The sequence below is a fragment of the Phoxinus phoxinus genome (genome assembly GCF_949152265.1).
Source record: "Phoxinus phoxinus genome assembly, chromosome: 3".
NCBI lineage: Eukaryota > Metazoa > Chordata > Actinopteri > Cypriniformes > Leuciscidae > Phoxinus > Phoxinus phoxinus.
The window spans coordinates 5,043,236-5,064,837 of NC_136878.1; the positions used below are offsets into that span (position 1 = coordinate 5,043,236).

General features: G+C 36.0%; 1 protein-coding gene across 20 annotated transcripts in view; it reads right to left on the reverse strand.

Moving 5' to 3' along the window:
• Positions 1-21,602, reverse strand: part of msi1a (musashi RNA binding protein 1a) — a 66,118-nt gene that overhangs the window by 26,033 nt on the left and 18,483 nt on the right. For 19 of the 20 annotated variants that reach the window (XM_079608258.1, XM_079608262.1, XM_079608273.1 and 16 more), the window contains 5 exons: positions 20,538-20,874; positions 19,965-20,005; positions 19,269-19,350; positions 19,083-19,167; positions 667-708 (listed from right to left, as the gene is read on the reverse strand). In XM_079608258.1, coding sequence (XP_079464384.1) covers positions 667-708; positions 19,083-19,167; positions 19,269-19,350; positions 19,965-20,005; positions 20,538-20,602 — 315 coding nt within the window. In that variant the 5' untranslated portion in view covers positions 20,603-20,874. Of the gene's footprint in view, positions 1-666; positions 709-19,082; positions 19,168-19,268; positions 19,351-19,964; positions 20,006-20,537; positions 20,875-21,602 lie in introns of those variants that run through there. The other variant, XM_079608254.1, reaches the window with a different exon arrangement.

Sequence of the window (21,602 nt, forward strand, 5' to 3'; positions counted from 1 at the left end):
GACTGTCAGACAATAATAAAATAAAATAAAATCAAAAAATCAAAATTGAAACTACTGCGGAAAAAAAGACACCTACATCTTGGATGCCCTTGAGGTAAGCTAAAACATACCAAAATTAAATTTCAAAGTGAACTATCCCTTTAAGCTGATAATAAAGAGCAAGCCAATCATCATATTAGAGTGATTCCTGAAGGATCATGTGACACTGAAGACTGGAGTAATGATGCTGAAAATTCAGCTTTTGACCACAATTACATATTACAATATATCAAAACAAATATTTTATATTTTAATAATATCTCAAAATATTACTTCTTTTAAAAACATGACAAATCTTATCGACCATTTGAACAGTAGAGTATGTGCGATGCGGTCAAAAAGAAAGTGTCTTTAGAATTTTTATAAACATGTTTAGTCTCTATTTACTTGTCATACTAAATGTTCTGTTTGGCTTAGGAAAGTTTTACAGGATATCCATGCTTCAAAGCCACTTCTATGCAATATGGCCGAAAAGAAGGTATAGAAGAGCCGTCACGTGGAGAAAACACCAATGATGCTTTAAAACACTCACAGGTTTCAGAACAGAACCCACATGTCCTTAATGAGAAGTGACGTGTGACATCACAACACCTGTGATGTTAACCTGAACTGAGACTTCGCACTCACCTTCGGCTGAGCTCTACGTGGGAAGGCCACCTTAGGGTCAATCTGAGAGAGAGAGGGGGGGGGGGGAGAGGGAGAGAGAGAGAGAGAGAGAGAGAGAGAGAGAGAGAGAGAGAGAGAGAGAGAGAGAGAGAGAGAGAGAGAGAGAGAGAGAGAGAGAGAGAGAGAGAGAGAGAGAGAGAGATTTGTTTAGCATGTGGATTAAGCTTCTTTGGATCTTGAGAGGGAATGAGAGGAATGAGTGAGAAGAAACGTCATGTAATGGCAGAGATGGCCAGTTATCCGTTTGAAAGACAAAGATAGTAGTTCATTAATATTCTCAAAGTCCAATCACAGCTGTTCAACAAACAGACCAGTCAGTGTTTCCCAAAGATTTACCGATGTTAACATAATGTAATCATTATATGAAAAATAAACATTAAACAAATCAAACTGAACTGTGCATGTGAAGTCAACTAGATCATCTCAGTCAGTGTTGTCTTTAAGCAATCCACACCATGACAATGTAAGTTACTATATTTGTTAAATTTCATTTATTGATGAAAGCCATAAAACATTCAATACTTCAACAAAATGTTTTACTTGAACAATATTCACAGTCTTGCAAGCAGGACCTGGCAGAATATGAAAGCTTTCGCAACAGACAAATCCTCTGAAATATTTCAAAGGGAATTACATTAAATTCCCACCATGTTTCAGGGCAGAATCATCTGACCACTGCAAGTCATGTGAGGAACACAAGAAACACGGAAAGAAAACTTCTGCTTAAAGCTTTTACTTGCCCATGTTTTTTAATATCTATTGTGGCAAATAATTGCATTTAAAAACTTGTTTAAAAAAAAAAAAGTTAATAAAAATAAATAAAAAATATGTAATCCTTTGCAAATATCCTGCAAAATTAAAGAATAAAAATAAAGTTTTTTACCAAGGCTGCATTTATTTGAAAAATATACAACTATAAAAAATTATAAATAACATAATAATTGTATTATTAATTATTATAATAAAATAATGATTTTTTTTTTTCAAATCTGTATCTGTACAATTCGAAAGTTTGGGGTCAGTAATTTTTTTTTAAAGATTTTCATATTTATTTAAATGTCCTACATATCCTTTTTGTTGTTGAAAATGTCAATATCAAGAGCACATTATTTGGTGATATTACAGACATATCACAATTTCTTTCTTTTTTTTCTGGTTCCTTTAAAAGTTGTACTTTTATAGAAACTAATATGCAAATCATCATGCTATGACATCACAACAATCATAAGCTCATTAACATATGATCACCTATATTTTCATAACTATTTACTAAACTATCACTATTTAACTAGAACTTATACCAAAAATTCACTCTTTTGTAAACATCCTGCGAAATAAAATTAAATCAATACATTTTGAAAATAATGACATTCGAATTGTTTGTGAGCACTGATGCTATTTGTTGGGATATATTGCGATACAATAGTAATATGAAAAAGTTGGATAAATATCTGCTACCCAAAACTATTGGCTTATTTGTGCACAATGAAATCAATTAGGGGGGAAAATTAACCTTGCAGAATATATATATATATATATATATATATATATATATATATATATATATATTTGCAAAAAAATGCAGACTAGAGCAATTAAAATGAAGTTACTAATAGTTTTAGGATCATAATATATTGATTCCAAAAAAGATACAACTTAAAATCAATAGAAAAGAGCAATATTTGATTAGTAAACCATACTTGACCAGATGCCTACAGCAGACTGTATGAGAATAGAGCCTGTAAAGTAAAATATAGATCAGTATCCGGGCAATATAGAAGGTATAGATTTGTTAATCAACAAAACTCAGCACCATGAGCACAACTAGTCCCACTATCTCCATCCTAATTCTAGAAACCATCTCTAGACACCCCATGCACTGCCTTCTACCCCAGCTAGATTCACATATACGTGAAGCATACAGCAGCGTGCGCTCCAGCAAGACTCTAGCAGTGTCTACAGTTTTAGTGCTATGATTTCAGCTCAGAATCTCTAGACTACACTCATAGTCACCTTTCGATCCCAAACCTCGTCCCAACCTGTGCACGAGAAATACAAAACATCACGTCAGATATACGAGTGTGAATCAGTTCAACCGAATGCAAACGTCACTCGTAGACCACCATCATTTTAGACTCATTTCACAGGATTCTGTAAAGCATTGATCATCCTTAAGTGATTTTTGATGTACCGTTATGTAATAGTTATGTTTTTTTTTTTGCACTACTGTTCAATCTTTTGTAACATTATACACATATCGTTACAAGCACTTTTGATCAATTCTGAGCCCCTTCATTTTTTAGTCACACACAGTGAAAAGTCTCTTTTTTTGGGGGGGGGGAATCGATTTCATATATTTTTATTCAATATTATTTTACGATTGTTATGTAGAATGTTGAGGGGATTTTATGATACTATGATTTTTAAGAGCTATTTTGTTCTCTAAAATTGATATAATATTTTTTTCAAATAATATTTAATTTCAATAAATGCAATATTTAAGATTAAAATAGAGTGAAGGCCTTTAAAATTGAGAATAGTGCCATCTGGAAACATTAAAAATAGAAACCTGTGCAATGTCATGGTGTAACCACCTGTATAGCTCCCTATATAAATATATAGAGAGGCTTTTGGATTCCCTAGTTGTTTTTTTAGACATAATTTCTTACTTTTATTAGGTTTTGCATTTAGATGTACATTTAAACATTCTAAAAGACTATACTTTTTTGTTAAAGTTTAGAAATTTTTGGTTAGATAAGTATCAGGGGTTTCGCATTGATTATAATCAAACATTACAATTTTGATAGAAAGCATGGATAGCATTTTTGTTACTCAGTATTTGATTGATAATTAAAAATTCTAGCAAAATAAGGAATGGTTAGTGATCATTTAAAACACTTAATACACACATTTTGCAATTAAAATGTAATTTTTGTCTGTGCATTCTGCATTGGGGTTTTTTCTTCACACATTTGCAAGATCTTGCTCTGTTACGATTATACTACGGTAGTTTAAATGCGTGTTTTGAAAATTAACCCCTTAATTGCTTTGTTGTTTGTTTTTGTTTTGATACATCACGGCTGATTTGTACTTTGTACCACCAAAAGATTCTCTGAGTTTTCGTATTTTTTCGTATTTTCCCATTAATTTCCAATATATCGGTCATTATTGACCGTGAAGGTACCAAGTGTCACTTTATATTTATTTCGACCGTCCATGATTTTTTTATGTGTGTATTCACTAATGCGACAAAAGTCACTAAGTGTCATCCCATTCCGAAAAAGCTAAAAATTAAAAACGTATATTTTTGGGGTCAGTTCTGGCCAGTGCAGGTTGTGTAACCCAGAGGGTTAAAGTATTTATTTATTTATTTTAAATTTTACTGACCCCAAACTTTTGAACAATATAGTGTATGTTAGCACATTATATTTGAGTGTGCAAGATTACAATACTACTTTTTAATTTTATCTTTTTATTTTTATTAATATTTTAACATTTTCTGAAGTTTGCCCCAGGGAAAGTCCACTGTGATACTGTGATGTTGTGGATGCTTATGTGGTGTTTTTAGTGCAATGTGCAGTCATTTTAATAGCACATCTCTTCTTAACAAGCTGCATGATTTGAGGAATCATTCACAATGGTGAAAAAGGTGAAAATAAAAGTGTGTTTCCAAAAGTGTGTATTCGCAGCGAAGCAATGGAAGAACCATTTTTGGTTCCCCAAAGAACCAGTCAACGGTTCTCAAAATAACTCTTAGCGTGACGAATCTGAAGAACCTTTTTCCACTATAAAGTGCAATGGAAAGGTTCTGTGGATGTTAAAGTGTCTTCATGGAACCATAAATGCCAATAAAGACACTTTATTTTTAAGAGTGTAGGGTTAGGGATTTGTAAAAATGTGTAGCCCTAACTACTGAAAATCATAAGTTCCTAAAAATATCTGAACATTGTTGTTTTAGCTGAGCATATTCCTTCAAATATGTTGTAACATCTAAAGCTTTACGGAATCCAACATGAGGTCAGAAATGAAATTGATACAGTTTTTAGTATCAGACAGAAAGAACAAACTGATAGAAACACAAGTGTGTGTGTGTGTTTTGACGAAGGCTACTCCTTTTACAGGTTACTGGAACAGATCTGTTTCCAAACAATCCTCTTTTCAGGCCTGAGGGCAGGCAAAGCCTATCCCACCATCCAATCTCTGCTCGGAGCTGAGAGGGAGGAGATACGGGGAGAGAGAGAGAGAGAGAGAGAGAGAGAGAGAGAGAGAGAGAGAGAGAGAGAGGCAGGAAGGGGTGAGGGCAAATTAATCAGCACGAAACAGCAAAAACAAAAAAAAGTAAATGAAAACAACAAAAGAGAAGGAAGAGAGAGAAGGCGCAATTCAGCTAAAACAAAACCTGCTAGTGAAAAGCTCAGGGTGTTGATTGTGTGTGTGTGTGTGTGTGTGTGTGTGTGTGTGTGTGTGTGTGTGTGTGTGTGTGTGTGTGTGTGTGTGTGTGTGTGTGTGTGTGTGTGTGTGTCATGAAGCCCCCTCTGCTTTCATTAATTATAAGGACAAAGATGAACCCCAAACAGATGGGACGGAGAGAGGTCCACCCCCTCATGAGCGAGCACACACACACACACACACACACACACACACACACACACACACACACACACACACACACACACACACACACACACACACACACACACACACACACACACACACAGCTTGCCTCTCACTCCACACAACCATCAACAAATCAAACCAAACTACACAAGTATATTTCCTATTCACTCTTTTCTCAGCTTCTACCTCATTTTACACCCAAGAGCTCATACACTCTTTAAAGTTCCTCCATGCCAAGTTAAGCATCACTATTGCCACTCATGTAGTTAGTGTAAGTACACTGTAGTATATTTGAACAAACCTATAACAAGTCAACTTCTGTGCGTACACCTCATCCGGCAGCATTTGTGCTACAGACATGAATGATTTCTCAAGGTGTTCTGTTACTTTGCTAAACCCTTTATTGGACTTAAAAAAATACACTAAAAAATAAATGAATAATTATGAGGGAAACTGTTAGATTTATAATGTTACACTCTTAGAAAAAAGGTTCTATATAGAATCTTAAAGGGTTCTATCAGGCGTTTCATAACCTTTTAAGGGTTCCCATCATGGGATCAGTTTTAATTAATTTTTCTTTCATTAATTTTTAATTTTCATTAAATTTGCATGAATTAAACAGCTTGTAAACATACTTTATCAGCAGGGAAAAAAATGATTTAATGAACACATTAAACATGACAGTATATTAATATGCAATCATGCAAGACATTTCTCCTTAGACATATAGAATATTTTATATTATATTAGAGTCAAGAACTCTAGATTTATATATTGAAGCCCACTAAACGGAACTTTATTTGCAAGAGTTTTAAAGAGTGTATACCATAGATATGATTCAATATGTGAAATATAAAAATTACATATATAGTGCTGGGCAGTGATTAATCACAAAAGTTTGTGTTTATAATTTAAATTATGTATATATATATACATACACAGGCAAATATTTCTTAAATATATACAAGCATATGTGTGTATTTATATATACAAAATAATTATACATAGTACACACACATATATTATGTAAACACAAACTTTTATTTTGGATGTGATTAATTGTTGCCCAGCACTAATATAAATTATATATATATATATATATATATATATATATATATATATATATATATATATATATAATTCATTTTAAATAATTTGATATAATTTTTATTTCACATATAGCATCCATATATAGTATACACTCTTTGCAAATAAAGTTCATTATATATATATATATATATATATATATATATATATATATATATATATATACATATACACAGCCAATATATATTTGTATTATAATATATTACATAAATGATAGACAGACAGATAGTTGTCTGTTAGTTTCCTAAGCTGCTTTACCAAGAACATTGGTAATGATTAGTGAACACTATAAATGTGAATTGTGAAAGAAAGCTAAATCAAGACTCAACTGGGGAAGCCCTCGTGCTCAAGCTCACGCATATTTGAACCATTTTATACAAAGCTTACATAAATACGGTTATTATCAGTTCAGGCCAATATTTCTACACCAGTGCATCATTAATATACAGACTGCATTAAAACCAAAGGTGTTGGAGACTGAACGTGTGCTGCTGGAGGAGGAAGATCTGCTGCTGTATATGGGCCTGGGCCATCAAGGTCACTGTGCATGAGTGAACAATGGCAAAGCAATTAGCTAACGATGCTCGTTAATGAGGCTCAACAACCCCACACCGTGACCAAGACGGAACAAAGGTGAGAGTGTGTGTGCTGACACGATGCAAAATCTCAGGAGAGGCTTTGGCTTCAGCCACGTAGCTACCTCGGAAATGCAATCCAGTTTGTTTCCCTCAATCCGATTACTTGCTTTGCGATCCATACTAATTACGGACAGGGAATTCTCTCTCTCTCTCCCTCTCTCTCTCTCACGGCCCGAACCTCCTCATGCCGTCAGCATTTCAGATCTAATCTTCAGAATCTACCGCTAAACCATCATACACACTCCTGCACGTCAATGACACACTCAAGGCCTCCAACGGGACTCTCATCCAAATCATTTCAAGTGTCCTTGTACCAGTTCTGCGCAACACACAACACGGGAATGTCTCTGGGCTTGAAATCCGAACTTAAATGTGTTTTTTTTTTTTTAAGCTGAAATTGTCCAGAAAAAAGGTTTAGATTTTAGGCCATATTAAGCACAAACATTGCATGATGAAGTCAATGCATAAACGCAGAGCCCCAAACTATCAGAGACACATTTTTTCATTTGTGTGTCAACTGCTAGAATAATAGCAGTTCATTTCCACCAAACGCCGTTGAGTCTAGAAGATTTGATCACATCAATACAACTTGTAGTACGTGCTAAACAAGCATTCTGAGCTTAATGTACAATACAATTGAAAAAGCAATTTCAGGAATGAATGAACAGACACATTTCTTATGCGTTTAATGCAAAACTGGATGTTCTGATTATTTTCGCAAAGCATTTATGGCCCCCAGAATATTTAGCTGTATGAATATCTGAACAATCAATATGTAAATATAAATAAAATAACAGAGACTGCTTTTAAACTATTTTTTAATCAACACTTAAAAGTGGGTGTTTCATTAAAAAAAGCAACATTTTGAACAAATAGCTGAGAAAATCTAATTTTTGTCATAAAGACGTAGTCCAGATCAGATTCAGAACGATGTTCAAAACATAGATGGAGTAGATCGAGTACATCAACGTCCCCGTCCTCGTCCTGGGTCGACATTGTTCTCCGTAACATTAGTCAGTTTTGATTTTGATGCTGTTTATAAGCTGTACACAGATCTTCATCTCTGTATTGTTTTTGGATCTGGAGATATTGTGCTAGTTCAGAAGATGCGTAATAGCGCCGCCTACCTTAGAAAAATGATTGCCGGGAAAACTTGTCAATGGCGGGGAAGCGTTGTGTCATAAATGACCGAATATCACGTCAATGGCAGGGAAAGAGTTAATCTCTTTTGCTACACGAATACGTTTAATTGAAGTTCTTATGCAAATATTGAGCCTAAGGCCGTGTGTCCACCACAGCTAGCTAAAAACGCTAGGCGCTCTGCTGAAAGCGCTTAGCTATGGGCGCTTGAGAGCATTTTGGCAGCGCAGAATTGTTTTCAATTGAGACGCTTTGCTTGTTATGATGCAGAATATCCGCGAAAGTGTCTCATTTCACACATATTTTGTTTCTGTGTTGAGTCTATATTAAAACGTCAATACAATGTAACGTATTTTCTCTGGCTCTTGTTTAAAATTATTTTGTTCCGTTATTATGCTTGTTGTTGTTGTCATCCGTTGACGTTGTACAAGCAGAATGTGGCGGTTAGTCGGTGTGGTATTAGTCCCGCCCCTCCTCCACTGTGATTGGACGGTTGGGTAAATAGTGACAGTGATGAGCGCTGCGTTTAACCCAAAGTTGAACATTCTTCAACTCTCAGCGGCCTGTAAAAAACGTAGAGCGCTCAGCGTGAAAAAATACGCTCAGCACCTCGTTACGCTCATGGCCTTTTAAAAAAGCAGCGCTCCCACTGAAAACAATTGAAAAAATACGCCAGCCGCGTGAAAAAACGCTTTGGTGGGCACACGGCCAAACTAACCTCATTTGACAAATGCAGATGCAGATTTCTCAGCCACATTGTTCCCATTTGCACTTGTTCAGGTTTGATATTTGCAGTTTGTCTTTTTAAGCAGCATTGATACAATCTTGTTTAATAATTTAAATTAGAGGTCGACCGATTCATCGGTTTTGCCGATTAATCGGCACCGATAGTTGACTGGTGGAACTATCGTTATCGGCAAAAATATATACCGATAGTTTTTCCTGGTTGCGTCCATTGCTGGAGCGGCTGAGAAGCGCACGCTGTCATTCATTACACAGTGTAAGAGCTGAGAAGGGTCTGCTGGCATCATGCAGTACAAGAGCGGCCTCTAGAGGTGTAATAAAAACTCGTGCCTCGTGTTGTTTATCTCGACACGTGATTCTGCGTGCTGCACTGAGAGCACATGCTGCGTGGAGAGCGCTGACATCAGATGCGCGTTTAAAGCACCGACAGCTCAAATGTATGTATACAGTACATTTTGTCATATCATTATAAAGTGATTAATTTGTTGACTAAATGCTGCATTAGTAGAGAAAGAACAGCACAACTGTATGTTTGTTTGCCTTCGACGCTGACAGGACCTAACATTAGTAGTACCTCAAGCGGTTAAAACACTGACAAACATAAACGTAAGTCCGACCCGAATGTTTAATGTCACAATTGTTACCTCTATTTGCATTAGTTCATATCCAGCTGGTCACTTTTATGCATTAAATATGCAGAGAAGTTGCATATTTAAAGCTAGAGACGTAAGCAAACTGATATGTTCATACAGCCGACAGAAACATAAACGAATCAGAAAAGCATTCGATTTCGGTTATAATTTTTTTTTCCATCTTCACTTTAATACAAATTTTGTTACTTTTTTATTAATTAAGTTGGCTTGAAAAGAACAGTTAAATAGTTACATTTTGAATGTAACTGGTTTTATTTGTTATTTAGAGTATTACTTTTTGTTTCAGTTTGAATGAATGTCTTTTATTGACTGAAATATTTATTCACATTTATATATTTATTTCATTTAGCATGTTTTCATGGTTCAATACAGTTTTTTATTTTTTTAAATAAAGTTCAGCACTGTTTTACTTGGAGTGTTATGTTTGTTTTTATCCCGTATCAATTTTAAAAACTATCGGTTCATTAATCGGTTATCGGCAATATGGCCCAACCTAGCTATCGTTATCGGTAAAATCCACTATCGGTCGACCTCTAATTTAAATTTGAACAAACTCCTAACACTAAATATTAAAATTAGCTGTGTAACTCATTCTGAATGATTCATGAATGAATGTGCAGACCATTGAGAAATAAATAAAATAAAAAAAATTTTAAATCCAGGTTTTCTGTGCTTATTTGCCAATTGGATCACATATATCAATATGACATAATATATATAATAAAAGAATAATTTTAGGTCGCACTTTATTTTAAGGTGTCTGTGTTACAGTGTAATTATACATGCAAGTACTGAGTAATATTAATTAACTACATGTACTTACTATAGTATGGAGCTTATATTATGACAAAATGATTTGAATTTGAATTGTGTAAATCTGAATTATTTGCAAGTGTAATCTAACAAAATTGAATTTTAGGTGGTAGTTTAAATAGTTCTGAATTTGAATTTTATAAAACAAATATTGAACATTTGAAATTTAACAAATTGAAATGTTTTTATGGCTGAATTTTATAGACATGTATTTTCAAACAGTAATATTCAGTTAAAAAAAATTCAGATTCAAGTTTTCAAGATGAAGAAATTCAGAACATCAAATTCAGTTTTCTAAAATTCAATGTCAAAAATTCAAGTAAAAAAATTCAGATCTGACAGAAAGTAGGTCACAGGTCATCCACAGGGAAGAGTAGATGATCTCAGAAAAGTCGAACAGAGCATTTTGCCCAGTTGCCACTCTCTGAGGGACATTCTAAAACGCTTCCGTGAAAAACGCTTAACGTGGCTTACTGTACGAAGACAGTGATATTAAAGGACCAAACTCAGTACAAATCATATTAATAAACCATACTTTGTATAAAAAATCAGATGAGCCCAGAATACCTACGCAACGCGTTTAATTGTGCGTTAAGCATTTCCTTACCATAGAAAACCGTTATAAGAAAACGCTTAACGTGGCTCACTGTACAAAGACAGTGATATAAGGACCGTACACATCATATTAATAAACCATACTATGTAAAAAAAAATCAGATGAGCCCAGAATATGAACGCAACGCGTTAAGCATTTCCTTACCATAGAAAGAAAGAAACCATAGAACCATAAGAAAACGCTTAACGTGGCTTACTGTACAAAGACAAGGACCAAACTCAGTAGCCTACGCAGCATAATAATAAACCATGTATAAAAAATCAGATGAGCCCAGAATATGAACGCAATGCGTATTATTACGCGTTAAGCATGTTCTTACCATAGAAAACCGTTATAAGAAAACACTTAACGTGGCTTAATAAACCTTAAACCTGATTTTTTATACATAGTAGGCCTATGGTTTATTAAGGACCATTTAAGGTTTATTAAGCCACGTTAAGCGTTTTCTTATAACAGTTTTCTATGATTAGAACATGCTTAATTAAACGCGTTGCGTTCATATTCTGGGCTCATCTGATTTTTTATACAAAGTGGTTTATTAATATGATTTGTACTGAGTTTGGTCCTTTACTATCACTGTCTTCATACAGTAAGCCACGTTAAGCGTTTTCATATCGGTTTTCTATTAAGGAATTTGCTTAACGCGTAATGAAACGCGTTGCGTTCATATTCTGGGCTCATCTGATTTTTTATACATGGTTTATTATTATGATGCGTAGGCTACTGAGTTTGGTCCTTGTCTTTGTACAGTAAGCCACGTTAAGCGTTTTCTTATCGGTTTTCTATGGTAAGGAAATGCTTAACGCGTTGCGTTCATATTCTGGGCTCATCTGATTTTTATACATAGTATGGTTTATTAATATGATGTGTATGGTCCTTATATCACTGTCTTTGTACAGTGAGCCACGTTAAGCGTTTTCTTATAACGGTTTTCTATGGTAAGGAAATGCTTAACGCACAATTAAACGCGTTGCGTAGGTATTCTGGGCTCATCTGATTTTTTATACAAAGTATGGTTTATTAATATGATTTGTACTGAGTTTGGTCCTTTAATATTGTCTTCGTACAGTGAGCCACGTTAAGCGTTTTTCACGGAAGCGTTTTAGAATGTCCACTCTTGTCATGAATCGCCCGGAGGTAAGTGATTCTTAAACATGAATGATTTTGTGTTTATATGTTAGGTTAGCGTTCTCAGCACGTGGGACATTTGTCTAAGCGGTCTCTGGTGTTTGTTTTAAAGTAGCCTACATTTTGTGTAAAATTGATTAGAACGCCACCTTGTCTACTAGACCTCAGTTACACAGACAGGACGCGAGCGGCGCGACGCAACACAGCTTGAAGCGACTGTTGCAAAGAGCTGGGACTAGGTCAGAAATAGGATGGGGAATCCGTGTGCTGTTGGGGATTTCACGGGTCGCGTCGCACCGTTCGCGTCCGGTCTAGACTGCGTCGTACATGTAATAGACCTCCGGGCGATTCATGACAAGAGTCAGAGAGTGGCAACCTCTTGAACCACCACCACGTTCGCGCTGGAAAACTTCCGCAGTCCCCAATTGGCCAAAATGCTCTGTTCGACTTTTCTGAGATCATCTACTCTTCCCTGTGGATGACCTGTGACCTACTTTCTGTCAGATCTGAATTTTTTAACTTGAATTTTTGACATTGAATTTTAGAAAACTGAATTTGAAGTTCTGAATTTCTTCATCTTGAAAACTTGAATCTGAATTTTTTTAAACTGAATATTACTGTTTGAAAATACATGTCTATAAAATTCAGCCATAAAAACATTTCAATTTGTTAAATTTCAAATGTTCAATATTCGTTTAAAAAAATTCAAATTCAGAACTATTTAAACTACCACCTAAAATTCAATTTTGTTAGATTACACTTGCAAATAATTCAGATTTACACAATTCAAATTCAAATCATTTTGTCAGAATATTAGCTCCATACTATAGGGTTAGGGTAGGATTAGGATTTGGTTGAGGGTTAGTTACATGTAATTATGCATAACTTATCGTTATTACTATTGTAAGTACATGTAACATATGTAACAAGGACACTGTAAAATAAAGTGTTACCTAATTTTTATATAAGGTGCGTCCCAATTCGCATACTAATGCACTAATCTATCCTGTTTTAGGGTTCACACAGAAAATAATCCAAAATAGAAAAGGTGTACTTTAAATATCTGGATAATGCTTGATAAATATGTAATGTTGGGCACTTCATGCACTGTCGCAGCTTTAATTACATAACATTTGGGACGGGGCTGTCAGGCTCTGAGGCTGAATGACAAAAATAACCTTATTATTACATTTATACATTAAACGGTTGAGTACATAGAGCACAAGTATAGTGTGTCATTAGGAACACAGCTTTAGAAAGCCTTAGCATACCATGTACAGTAACAACACTTTAGCAACCACCAATAATACCTTAGCATAATGGTGGTAAGACATTTTTAAAATATATAAATATTATAAATTTCAAGACAATGTACTTGACGTCCAGTCGTTTTTTAAGATACGGCCCTGAATTTTTTTTTTAGTTTATAAATATTTGACTACGTACACAAACACACACCTTGTTTTAAAACACACAAATCAGACACACGGTTGTTGCCTCTTAACTAACTCACATTCTGTCATGTCTGTTTTAATTCAGCCTTATTTTTACGAGATTTGACCGTATGACCTCTCGTTTCCAGCACTCAAGACACCCCTCTACCAACCTATCCTCTTTCATTCTTTCTTCTGAGGGCCGATCGCATGAAAAAAAACGCTCTCAGCATGGCACATTCTTTCTGTTTTCAACACAGACTCTCACAATATCTTTTTTTCATGTCCTCGCGTGGACTGCGAAACCAAGAAACAGGAAAACGCTCAACAGAAGGATGGAAAATGTTGAATAATGACGGACAGCCTGGAAACGCTTTACTGTTACATGCACAACTTTACAGTTCTCTACAAGCACCACATCAAATATCAAATAAAACACGCGCATACTGCCATCTGTGTTACAGACTGTTGCCGATTCTTCTGCAGTTCCTCTGGAATCTCAAAACACAGCTGAGACGAGGAGCTGTTTTCACAATAGTCTTATCTATCAAAATTGCTTCCTGTTATTGTGGATCCCTCCCCACGAAGCCTTTCAGACCCCACTGCAGTGACCTAATAACCCCCACCGCAACATTACCACAACAGAGGCTCAAATACCACGCCAAAGGCTCATTCAAGCCCGTCAATACACAATCAACACACTGATTAGCCTTTGCATCACAGCACACAAAAATCATGCTTTACTTAACAGTACCTGTAGTGGAGATGTACATCACAGCTATCAGAATCATCCGGCTCATTTGCAACTTTTGCATTGATATGATATTTGATCGAAAATAAATGCATGTGAATTATTATTACGATTTAAAATAACTAATTTTATTTATTTATGCGATTGCAAAGCTGAATTTTCAGCATCATTACTCCAGTCTTCACTGTCACATGATCCTTCAGAAATCATTCTTGTTATGTTGATTTGCTGCTTGATATTTTTGTGAAATGTGTAATACTGTTTTTTTTTCAGGACTCTTTGATTAATAAAGTTCAAAAGAACAGCATTTATTTGAAATAGAAATCATTTGTAATGTTATTTTACTGTCACTTTTGATCAGTTGAATCCATCATTGCTAAATAAAAGCATTAAAAAAATAATTGATAGACTTTCATAGATAAATTACATGTGATTAACATTAATGTTATACCACAGGAAAAAAGTGTCACCCTAAAACTCTTTTGAATCGCTCTCTTTTAGATACTTTTTTCTAGTTGTAAGTTATCTCAATTTCCTGAAGGATAAGTCCTAGCCTACATTTTCTCCCACTGAATATTCTGCTTCACTTATCAGTACATCACATTCCGAAAAGAAAATAGATGTGAACGTCGCTTCATGTCCACTTTATGTAGCCACAAAGTAATATATTCTACACTGAAATAAAATAAAAAAAAACAAGTAAAATTTACTTGAAAAATATTTGTGCAAAAACTTGCCTAAGTAAATTTCACATATGGAATTAATTAAGTAAACTCTACTTAACTTAGTTAAGTGAAAGTAACAAAGATAATAAGTCATCTGAACTTGGCTAGTAGAACGTTGAGTAATATCGATTTAGTTGAAGTTTCCTTTGCAGTACATTTCACTCAGACAATATAACATTGAATTAAACCACACTTTTAAAGTATATGCTTTGCTTAAAACGTTTAAGTAATTAATACAATAGATATTGTGAGAGATACCATATCTACATATCAAAAGTTGCGCAATGGGCATGACGTGAACGCAGAGACGACAATAAACAATGACGGTAACATTTGATGGATCGTTTTTGTGTTTGAATATGTCATTTTGAGTAGAAAATGAACTCCAAATGTCACAAAATGGCAAGTTACTAATCCTAACAACAAAAGCAATGATAAAACAGTGTACATACAGCTGGAAAACAGTGAAAAAATTAACCTCATTATTTATTCAAGGCCCAGTGCATGATGGGAACACCAGTATCAGAAAAGTTGAGTATAATTTTATAACGTTGATATTTGCGCTTTCATTTCTACACGCTTGAATTGAGTCCTAATATAGAATTTACTTCGTTTTTTTTATTCTTGCCTGAACTAACTTTTTCATGTAAATTACATTTTCTGTAGTATTTACTTCACCACAAAATCATTTTTATAAGTGTAGAGCAGAATTGCTCTCGAGCATTAAAAAAAAAACAGTGTCTCTAAGTGTCAATCTGTCCTAATTCCTTACTGAATTAATGCAAAAAATTACTTAACTTCACAACATACATTTGCTTGATATGAAGCAACCAGGGCTTGACATTAACTTTTTTGCTCACCAGTCATTGTGGCTGCTAATGATTTTCCAAAGTTACTAGCCACTCGGCATTTTCACTGGCCACAATTTTGACATCAATATTGAGGAAATATCGATTTGACACCATGGGGAAAACTGCCATACAGATATTTTACTATCTCATAATTTGGCAGCAGGTATATTAAGCTGCTGTCACTTTAAGAGCTGATGCACAGATCTAGTATACCGTTACACATGCGTTTTAAAACATAACTAGCTGTGTTTACATGAATACTCGCCAAGGCCGGCATTTTGACATCATTTTGTGAGTATTTGACTGTTTAAGCGCAATACACAGAGAAAAATACCTTAATTTAGTACTGAGATGCGGCTTTAGTGCTGCACTTTGGGTGTTAAAGCACAAAATCTGTGGGAATGAGTAAAATTATGCACAATACGCACAATCCCACACCGAAACTCAAGCCCTGTAACAGCAACAATATTAATCCGGAGCAAATGAAACGAGTGAGTGAGGAGAGGCGGGTTTGTGTACCAAGCCCTGGATGCAACTATGATGCCATCCATTTTTCAAAACAGAAAATAAAGAGATTTATATACTTAATTCTACACCATCAAGCGTTACTCAAACTACAATTGGTCCGTGGCGATTATGTAATAGGTGGGTGTGGCTCAGAGGCTCCGCCTTCTTTGTCGTGGATATGTATTAATTTCTTCAGTTCAGTCCGTCAAGGTCAGATGTGAAACATGAACACTGGAGAGCTGATTTATAGTGAACACTAAAGTTGTAATTCCAATTGAAAGGGACACTGACACGTCAATGGCGTATTTTTTTATGTTTAATACTGTAAAGCTGCTTTGCTAAAGCAATCCATTGTAGAAAATGCTATTTAAATAAAGGTGAATTACGTGAGTGCTGAATTGCAGAGCTCGTGTGCAAACATCCACATCGCTGTGATCGGATGCTCTTTATTAACTGCTGTTTTCTTACCACTGTCATTTTAATGGTGTGTTTATTTTGTTATTGAGAGGAAAGAGCGCAGCGCATATTTACATATTCATTAAACACCGCCAGTTTTTCAACCGGTTTACCCCTAAGCAAAGAACCAAAAGAACTTCTATGTGAGTATACAGGGCCTTTATGCAGGGCCACAGTGGTTAATAGCCGTGGTTAAGTGTGTGACACTCTCGGATATAACCAACAAAGTTGTTATGGTGATGATAGTCCCACATGGCGACCAAACCCAAGAGACTGAAGTGTTGCCAGGCTGAGTCTCTCTGCGCAGTGGTGTTTAAGTCACCATTAATAGTTGTAAATACTCTTGCTGCAAATAAATGCGTCGAAACATGATTCGGCTAGCCTCATTCTTTAATGTCAAAAGACTAGGAACAGGCCACAACACAGCCCAAATTTTACAACAAACAAATACAACCCCATTTACACATGGTCTGTCCCATCTCTGTTGTAAAGCTCTGGCTGGTTTTGTCTGCTGACACACCCACAGTTCTGACAAAGGACCATCAATGACGTCCCAGGACTCACATATTCAAACACGACCTGGGAGCTTATTCAAATAGAGCTGCTAGCTAGCACGATAATGTGGTCAAAAGTGGACAAAAAGTTCTGGAGCGAATTCAAAATGGATTAGGTTTCATAGCATTATAGGCCACTTTCATGTCATTTAAAACCATCACGGTAAACATATTAAAACATCACCAAATACATATCATAACAACTGTAAAGGTCTTCAAAGAATACTCTGCCATTACCATAGTAGTCATGGATCTCAACTGGTGGGTTGCATCCCAAAAATATGTTCTGATCGGGTCACAGACATCAGGGATGAAACAATAAATGAATATAATAAAATGCAAACATGCATATTCATCGTAATTGTGAAATGTACAAGCTAAGCTGTTAAAATGGAGGACAAAAAGCTCTATATTTGACATCAAAGGCTGTTTGACAAATCAAACTTTACTTTATAGCACTATAAAATCGCTTTCACTATGGCTAATACTAATATATAACTTTTAGCAATATGTTAGTTTGGCTGGTAAATCACTTCTGTTGTTTATGCATTTGCAAAATTGTCAGTTTTCCTATCCAGCACACACATGTTAAAAATTTTTGCATTTTGTTTAACCTATCCACTTAATTTAATATATTTCAACACTGTAAAAAATGTCCACCTATTTCAACTTACAAGTGTCAGTGGATTTCTTCAGTTTTTAAGTATTATCAAATTAGCTGTACCACCAGTCTTAGTGAAACTCAAACAACCCTAACTGCTTAAATTATTTTGACAAGTTAAAGTAATGCAAAAATTTAAGTTGGCATGACTTACTGATCATATAATTTTTTACAGTGAATGGTTGATTTTAATAAAAATTGTAAACAATTTGGGTACAGTGATGTCTGATGTAAAGTCTGGCCCCTGAAGAAAACCCAGTTGAGAAACACTGATGCAAATTAAATTCACAATTTTTCTAGATTGTGGCTAGTATCTAAACCTTCTTAATGTATAACGATAATAATATTTACAATAAAAAACAATACAGCTGTCAAACGTGACTACAAACGGACAAAACGTATTCTAATTCTGTGGCAGTGTCATGGTTTAATGATGGTAATAAAGTTTTATTTTGATAGATATAATCAAATAATAACATCTTATTATTACCATGGGCATGGCATAGTTTTAGTAATAATAAAACGAAATCCTCGAAGTTCTTAAAGAACATGCATGCGCCTACACAACAACACTTTTGGAATGTTGATCGAATCCTAGAAGTTTTTGAAAAGTTTAATTCTGCCCCGTTTCGCTCCCCTGGTTGCCATGACGATGAAAAGCGAGAAAGAACGCTTTCATGTGGCGCGCTCTGCGTCAGTCAGACCTGCTGGAACGGACCTCGTGCATGTGGACTTAAAGTGATCTTAGGAAGCGAAAACCACCGCAAAGCATTCAAACCATTGAAGTGCTTAAGTCTTACAAGGGAACAAACGAAAGAATATAAGGCGAACTGCTTCAAAAACAAACGAATAAGCCAGTAAAACCACAGGTCACACTGCTGGATTATTATTTTCATGCAATGTGCGCGCATTTAGTCTATATTAAGTAAACAAATGACTGATATACAGCATAATAAGAATTATTATATTTAAAAAAAACTCACTGTTTTTGAATCCAACTCGTGTCTGTTTTGGGCCAAAACTTTATCCACACCGGTCTGGTCTACATAGGTGACAAATCCAAAGCCCCTGCGCAAAAGCAGTGCATGCACACACATTACGCATAAGAGTTAAGTTACAAACACACAAACAACAAGTCAGCAGTGGATGTGCGCGCGCCTCCCCCTCACCTCGACCGCTTCGTAACCGGATCCCGCATCACCATACACTCCTTCACCTCGCCGAATTTACAAAAGTATTCCTTCAGTCCCTCTGGAGAAAGAAAAAATACAATGCATTTCTTTCACAGCAGCAGTTTAGTGACACAGGTCGTGTTTGATGTACCTTAAACAAAAAGCTCGCTGCTAGTTCAGCATTGAGACTGCTCATCTGTGACCACTTTGCATCTCAACAATAGCGCTCATTATAAAGCTCTGGTAAGCATTCTCATTATAATGTTCTAAGTTAAGCTGGGTATTTGAATAACAACGCAGGTACACATAGTGCGCTTGCTCTCAGAGAGATTTTCCACTCTGCATGTTGCATATATTCAAGAACATCAGTGCTTCCTCGCTAGCGCCCTTGCTTTCACCTCAAATCTCCACGAGCTCATTATATAGATCATCTGTAGCTTTCGAGGAAGTTTTCCGACAAAACATGTCACCTATTGATCTATAAATCATATTCTACGTAAAGGATATCTAGGCTCGTGCGTTGAATGCATGCTTTGATTTTACGGTGTGTGAACTATTTGCTTTCTGTTTCTAGCCAAACAAACATTATGAAAGAAAACATGCTCCTATAAGCTCGTGTGAGCTCACAGCAACCCATGCATGAGAGTTTTTCGTGGAAGTATCAGGCAGGACAGAAGATCACGCGTGTCTCACCTTGCGTCGTCTGCCAGCTCAGCCCGCCGATGAACATTTTGCTGAAAGGTGAAAAAGAGAGGCAGATCAGACATCTGCAAGTCTTCTGAAACGCGATTGATTGCTGATGCATGTGCACATACAGTAACCAACCCGCTAGAATAACAATACATCAAGTGGAAAAGTGAAATTCGGCCATGATGGATGTGTGCCGTTATTTCCAATGAAAACGCAGAATTAATAATTTCCTCTCCTCTAAAAAGTAACAAGTTCGATCATCCCCTTTTGAAAATGCGAAATGGAATGTAAAAATATAACAGGCTGGAAACAATGTAATAGTTCCAAATGTAATAGATGGAAACAATGTAACAGCGCGCGTCCTGGAAAGAGGGAACATGGAAACAATGTAACAGTGAGGCTCCTGGCTGTTACATTGTTTCCATTTTCGCTCTTTCGTGAAGGGACCCGCGCTTCTGTCTTTTGTCTCCGGTGGTCTCTTCCCTCCAGGTCCCAAAACTCTCAGCTTTATATATAGTATATAGATCTCCCGTTCGCAAGGAAAAGTCAAACGGAGCGCGCAGAAAGGAGCTTTACCAGGGGTCGTGCGGGGAGTCCTGCGTGGAGGACGACAGGCTGCTCTGACTCCCTTCTGTGTCCATTCCCGTGTCCCTCTGTTGCCCGGACTGAGCCGAACGGGAGCCAGGAGTCTCCAACTCAAGAGCGGGTGGCCCGAGGGGGTGGGGGAGGGAGGGGCCCGTCTGGAGGAGGACGGCCCAAGCGGGGTTTGCTCAGACACTGAGGCCCCGCCTCCCGTTTGACTTTTCCCGGACTCTAGTTGTCGGCTCCGCCCTCTCGCTCTCCCTGGCCCCGCCCCCTCCTGCTTTCATGTGCTCTTGTACAGTAGCAGAAGCATAGTCGAAACGTGGTCAGTCTGAAGAAAGAGACAGACAGATGGATGGATGAATGATACAGATAGACAGACAGACAGATAGATGTATAGCATTAATTAGACAGGAAGAAAAGCAGTCAAACAGACTGAATACAAACTATAAATTTATAAACAGACAGATAAATAGATATAGACAGACAGACAGATATAGACAGACAGAGATAGATAGATAGATAGATAGATAGATAGATAGATAGATAGATAGATAGATAGATAGATAGATAGATAGATAGATAGATAGATAGATAGATAGATAGATAGAGAATAAGAAATATACATGTATAACTGACAGACAGATAGACTGATAGATAGATAGATAGATAGATAGATAGATAGATAGATAGATAGATAGATAGATAAAAAATATACATGTATAACACATAGACAGACAGACAGACAGATAGATAGATAGAGAATAAGAAATATACATGTATAACTGACAGACAGATAGATAATAAAAAATATACATGTATAACACACAGACAGACAGACAGACAGACAGATAGATAGATAGATAGATAGTCAAACTGACTGAAAGTATACATTTATAAACACAGACAGACAGAAAGATAGATAGATAGATAGATAGATAGATAGATAGATAGATAGATAGATAGATAGATGTGTGTCTGTCTAGCATATTCATGACTTCTAAGTGACTGGACTTGATCTATTGTGTGTACCATCAACCAAACCAAGCCAGCGCCGTC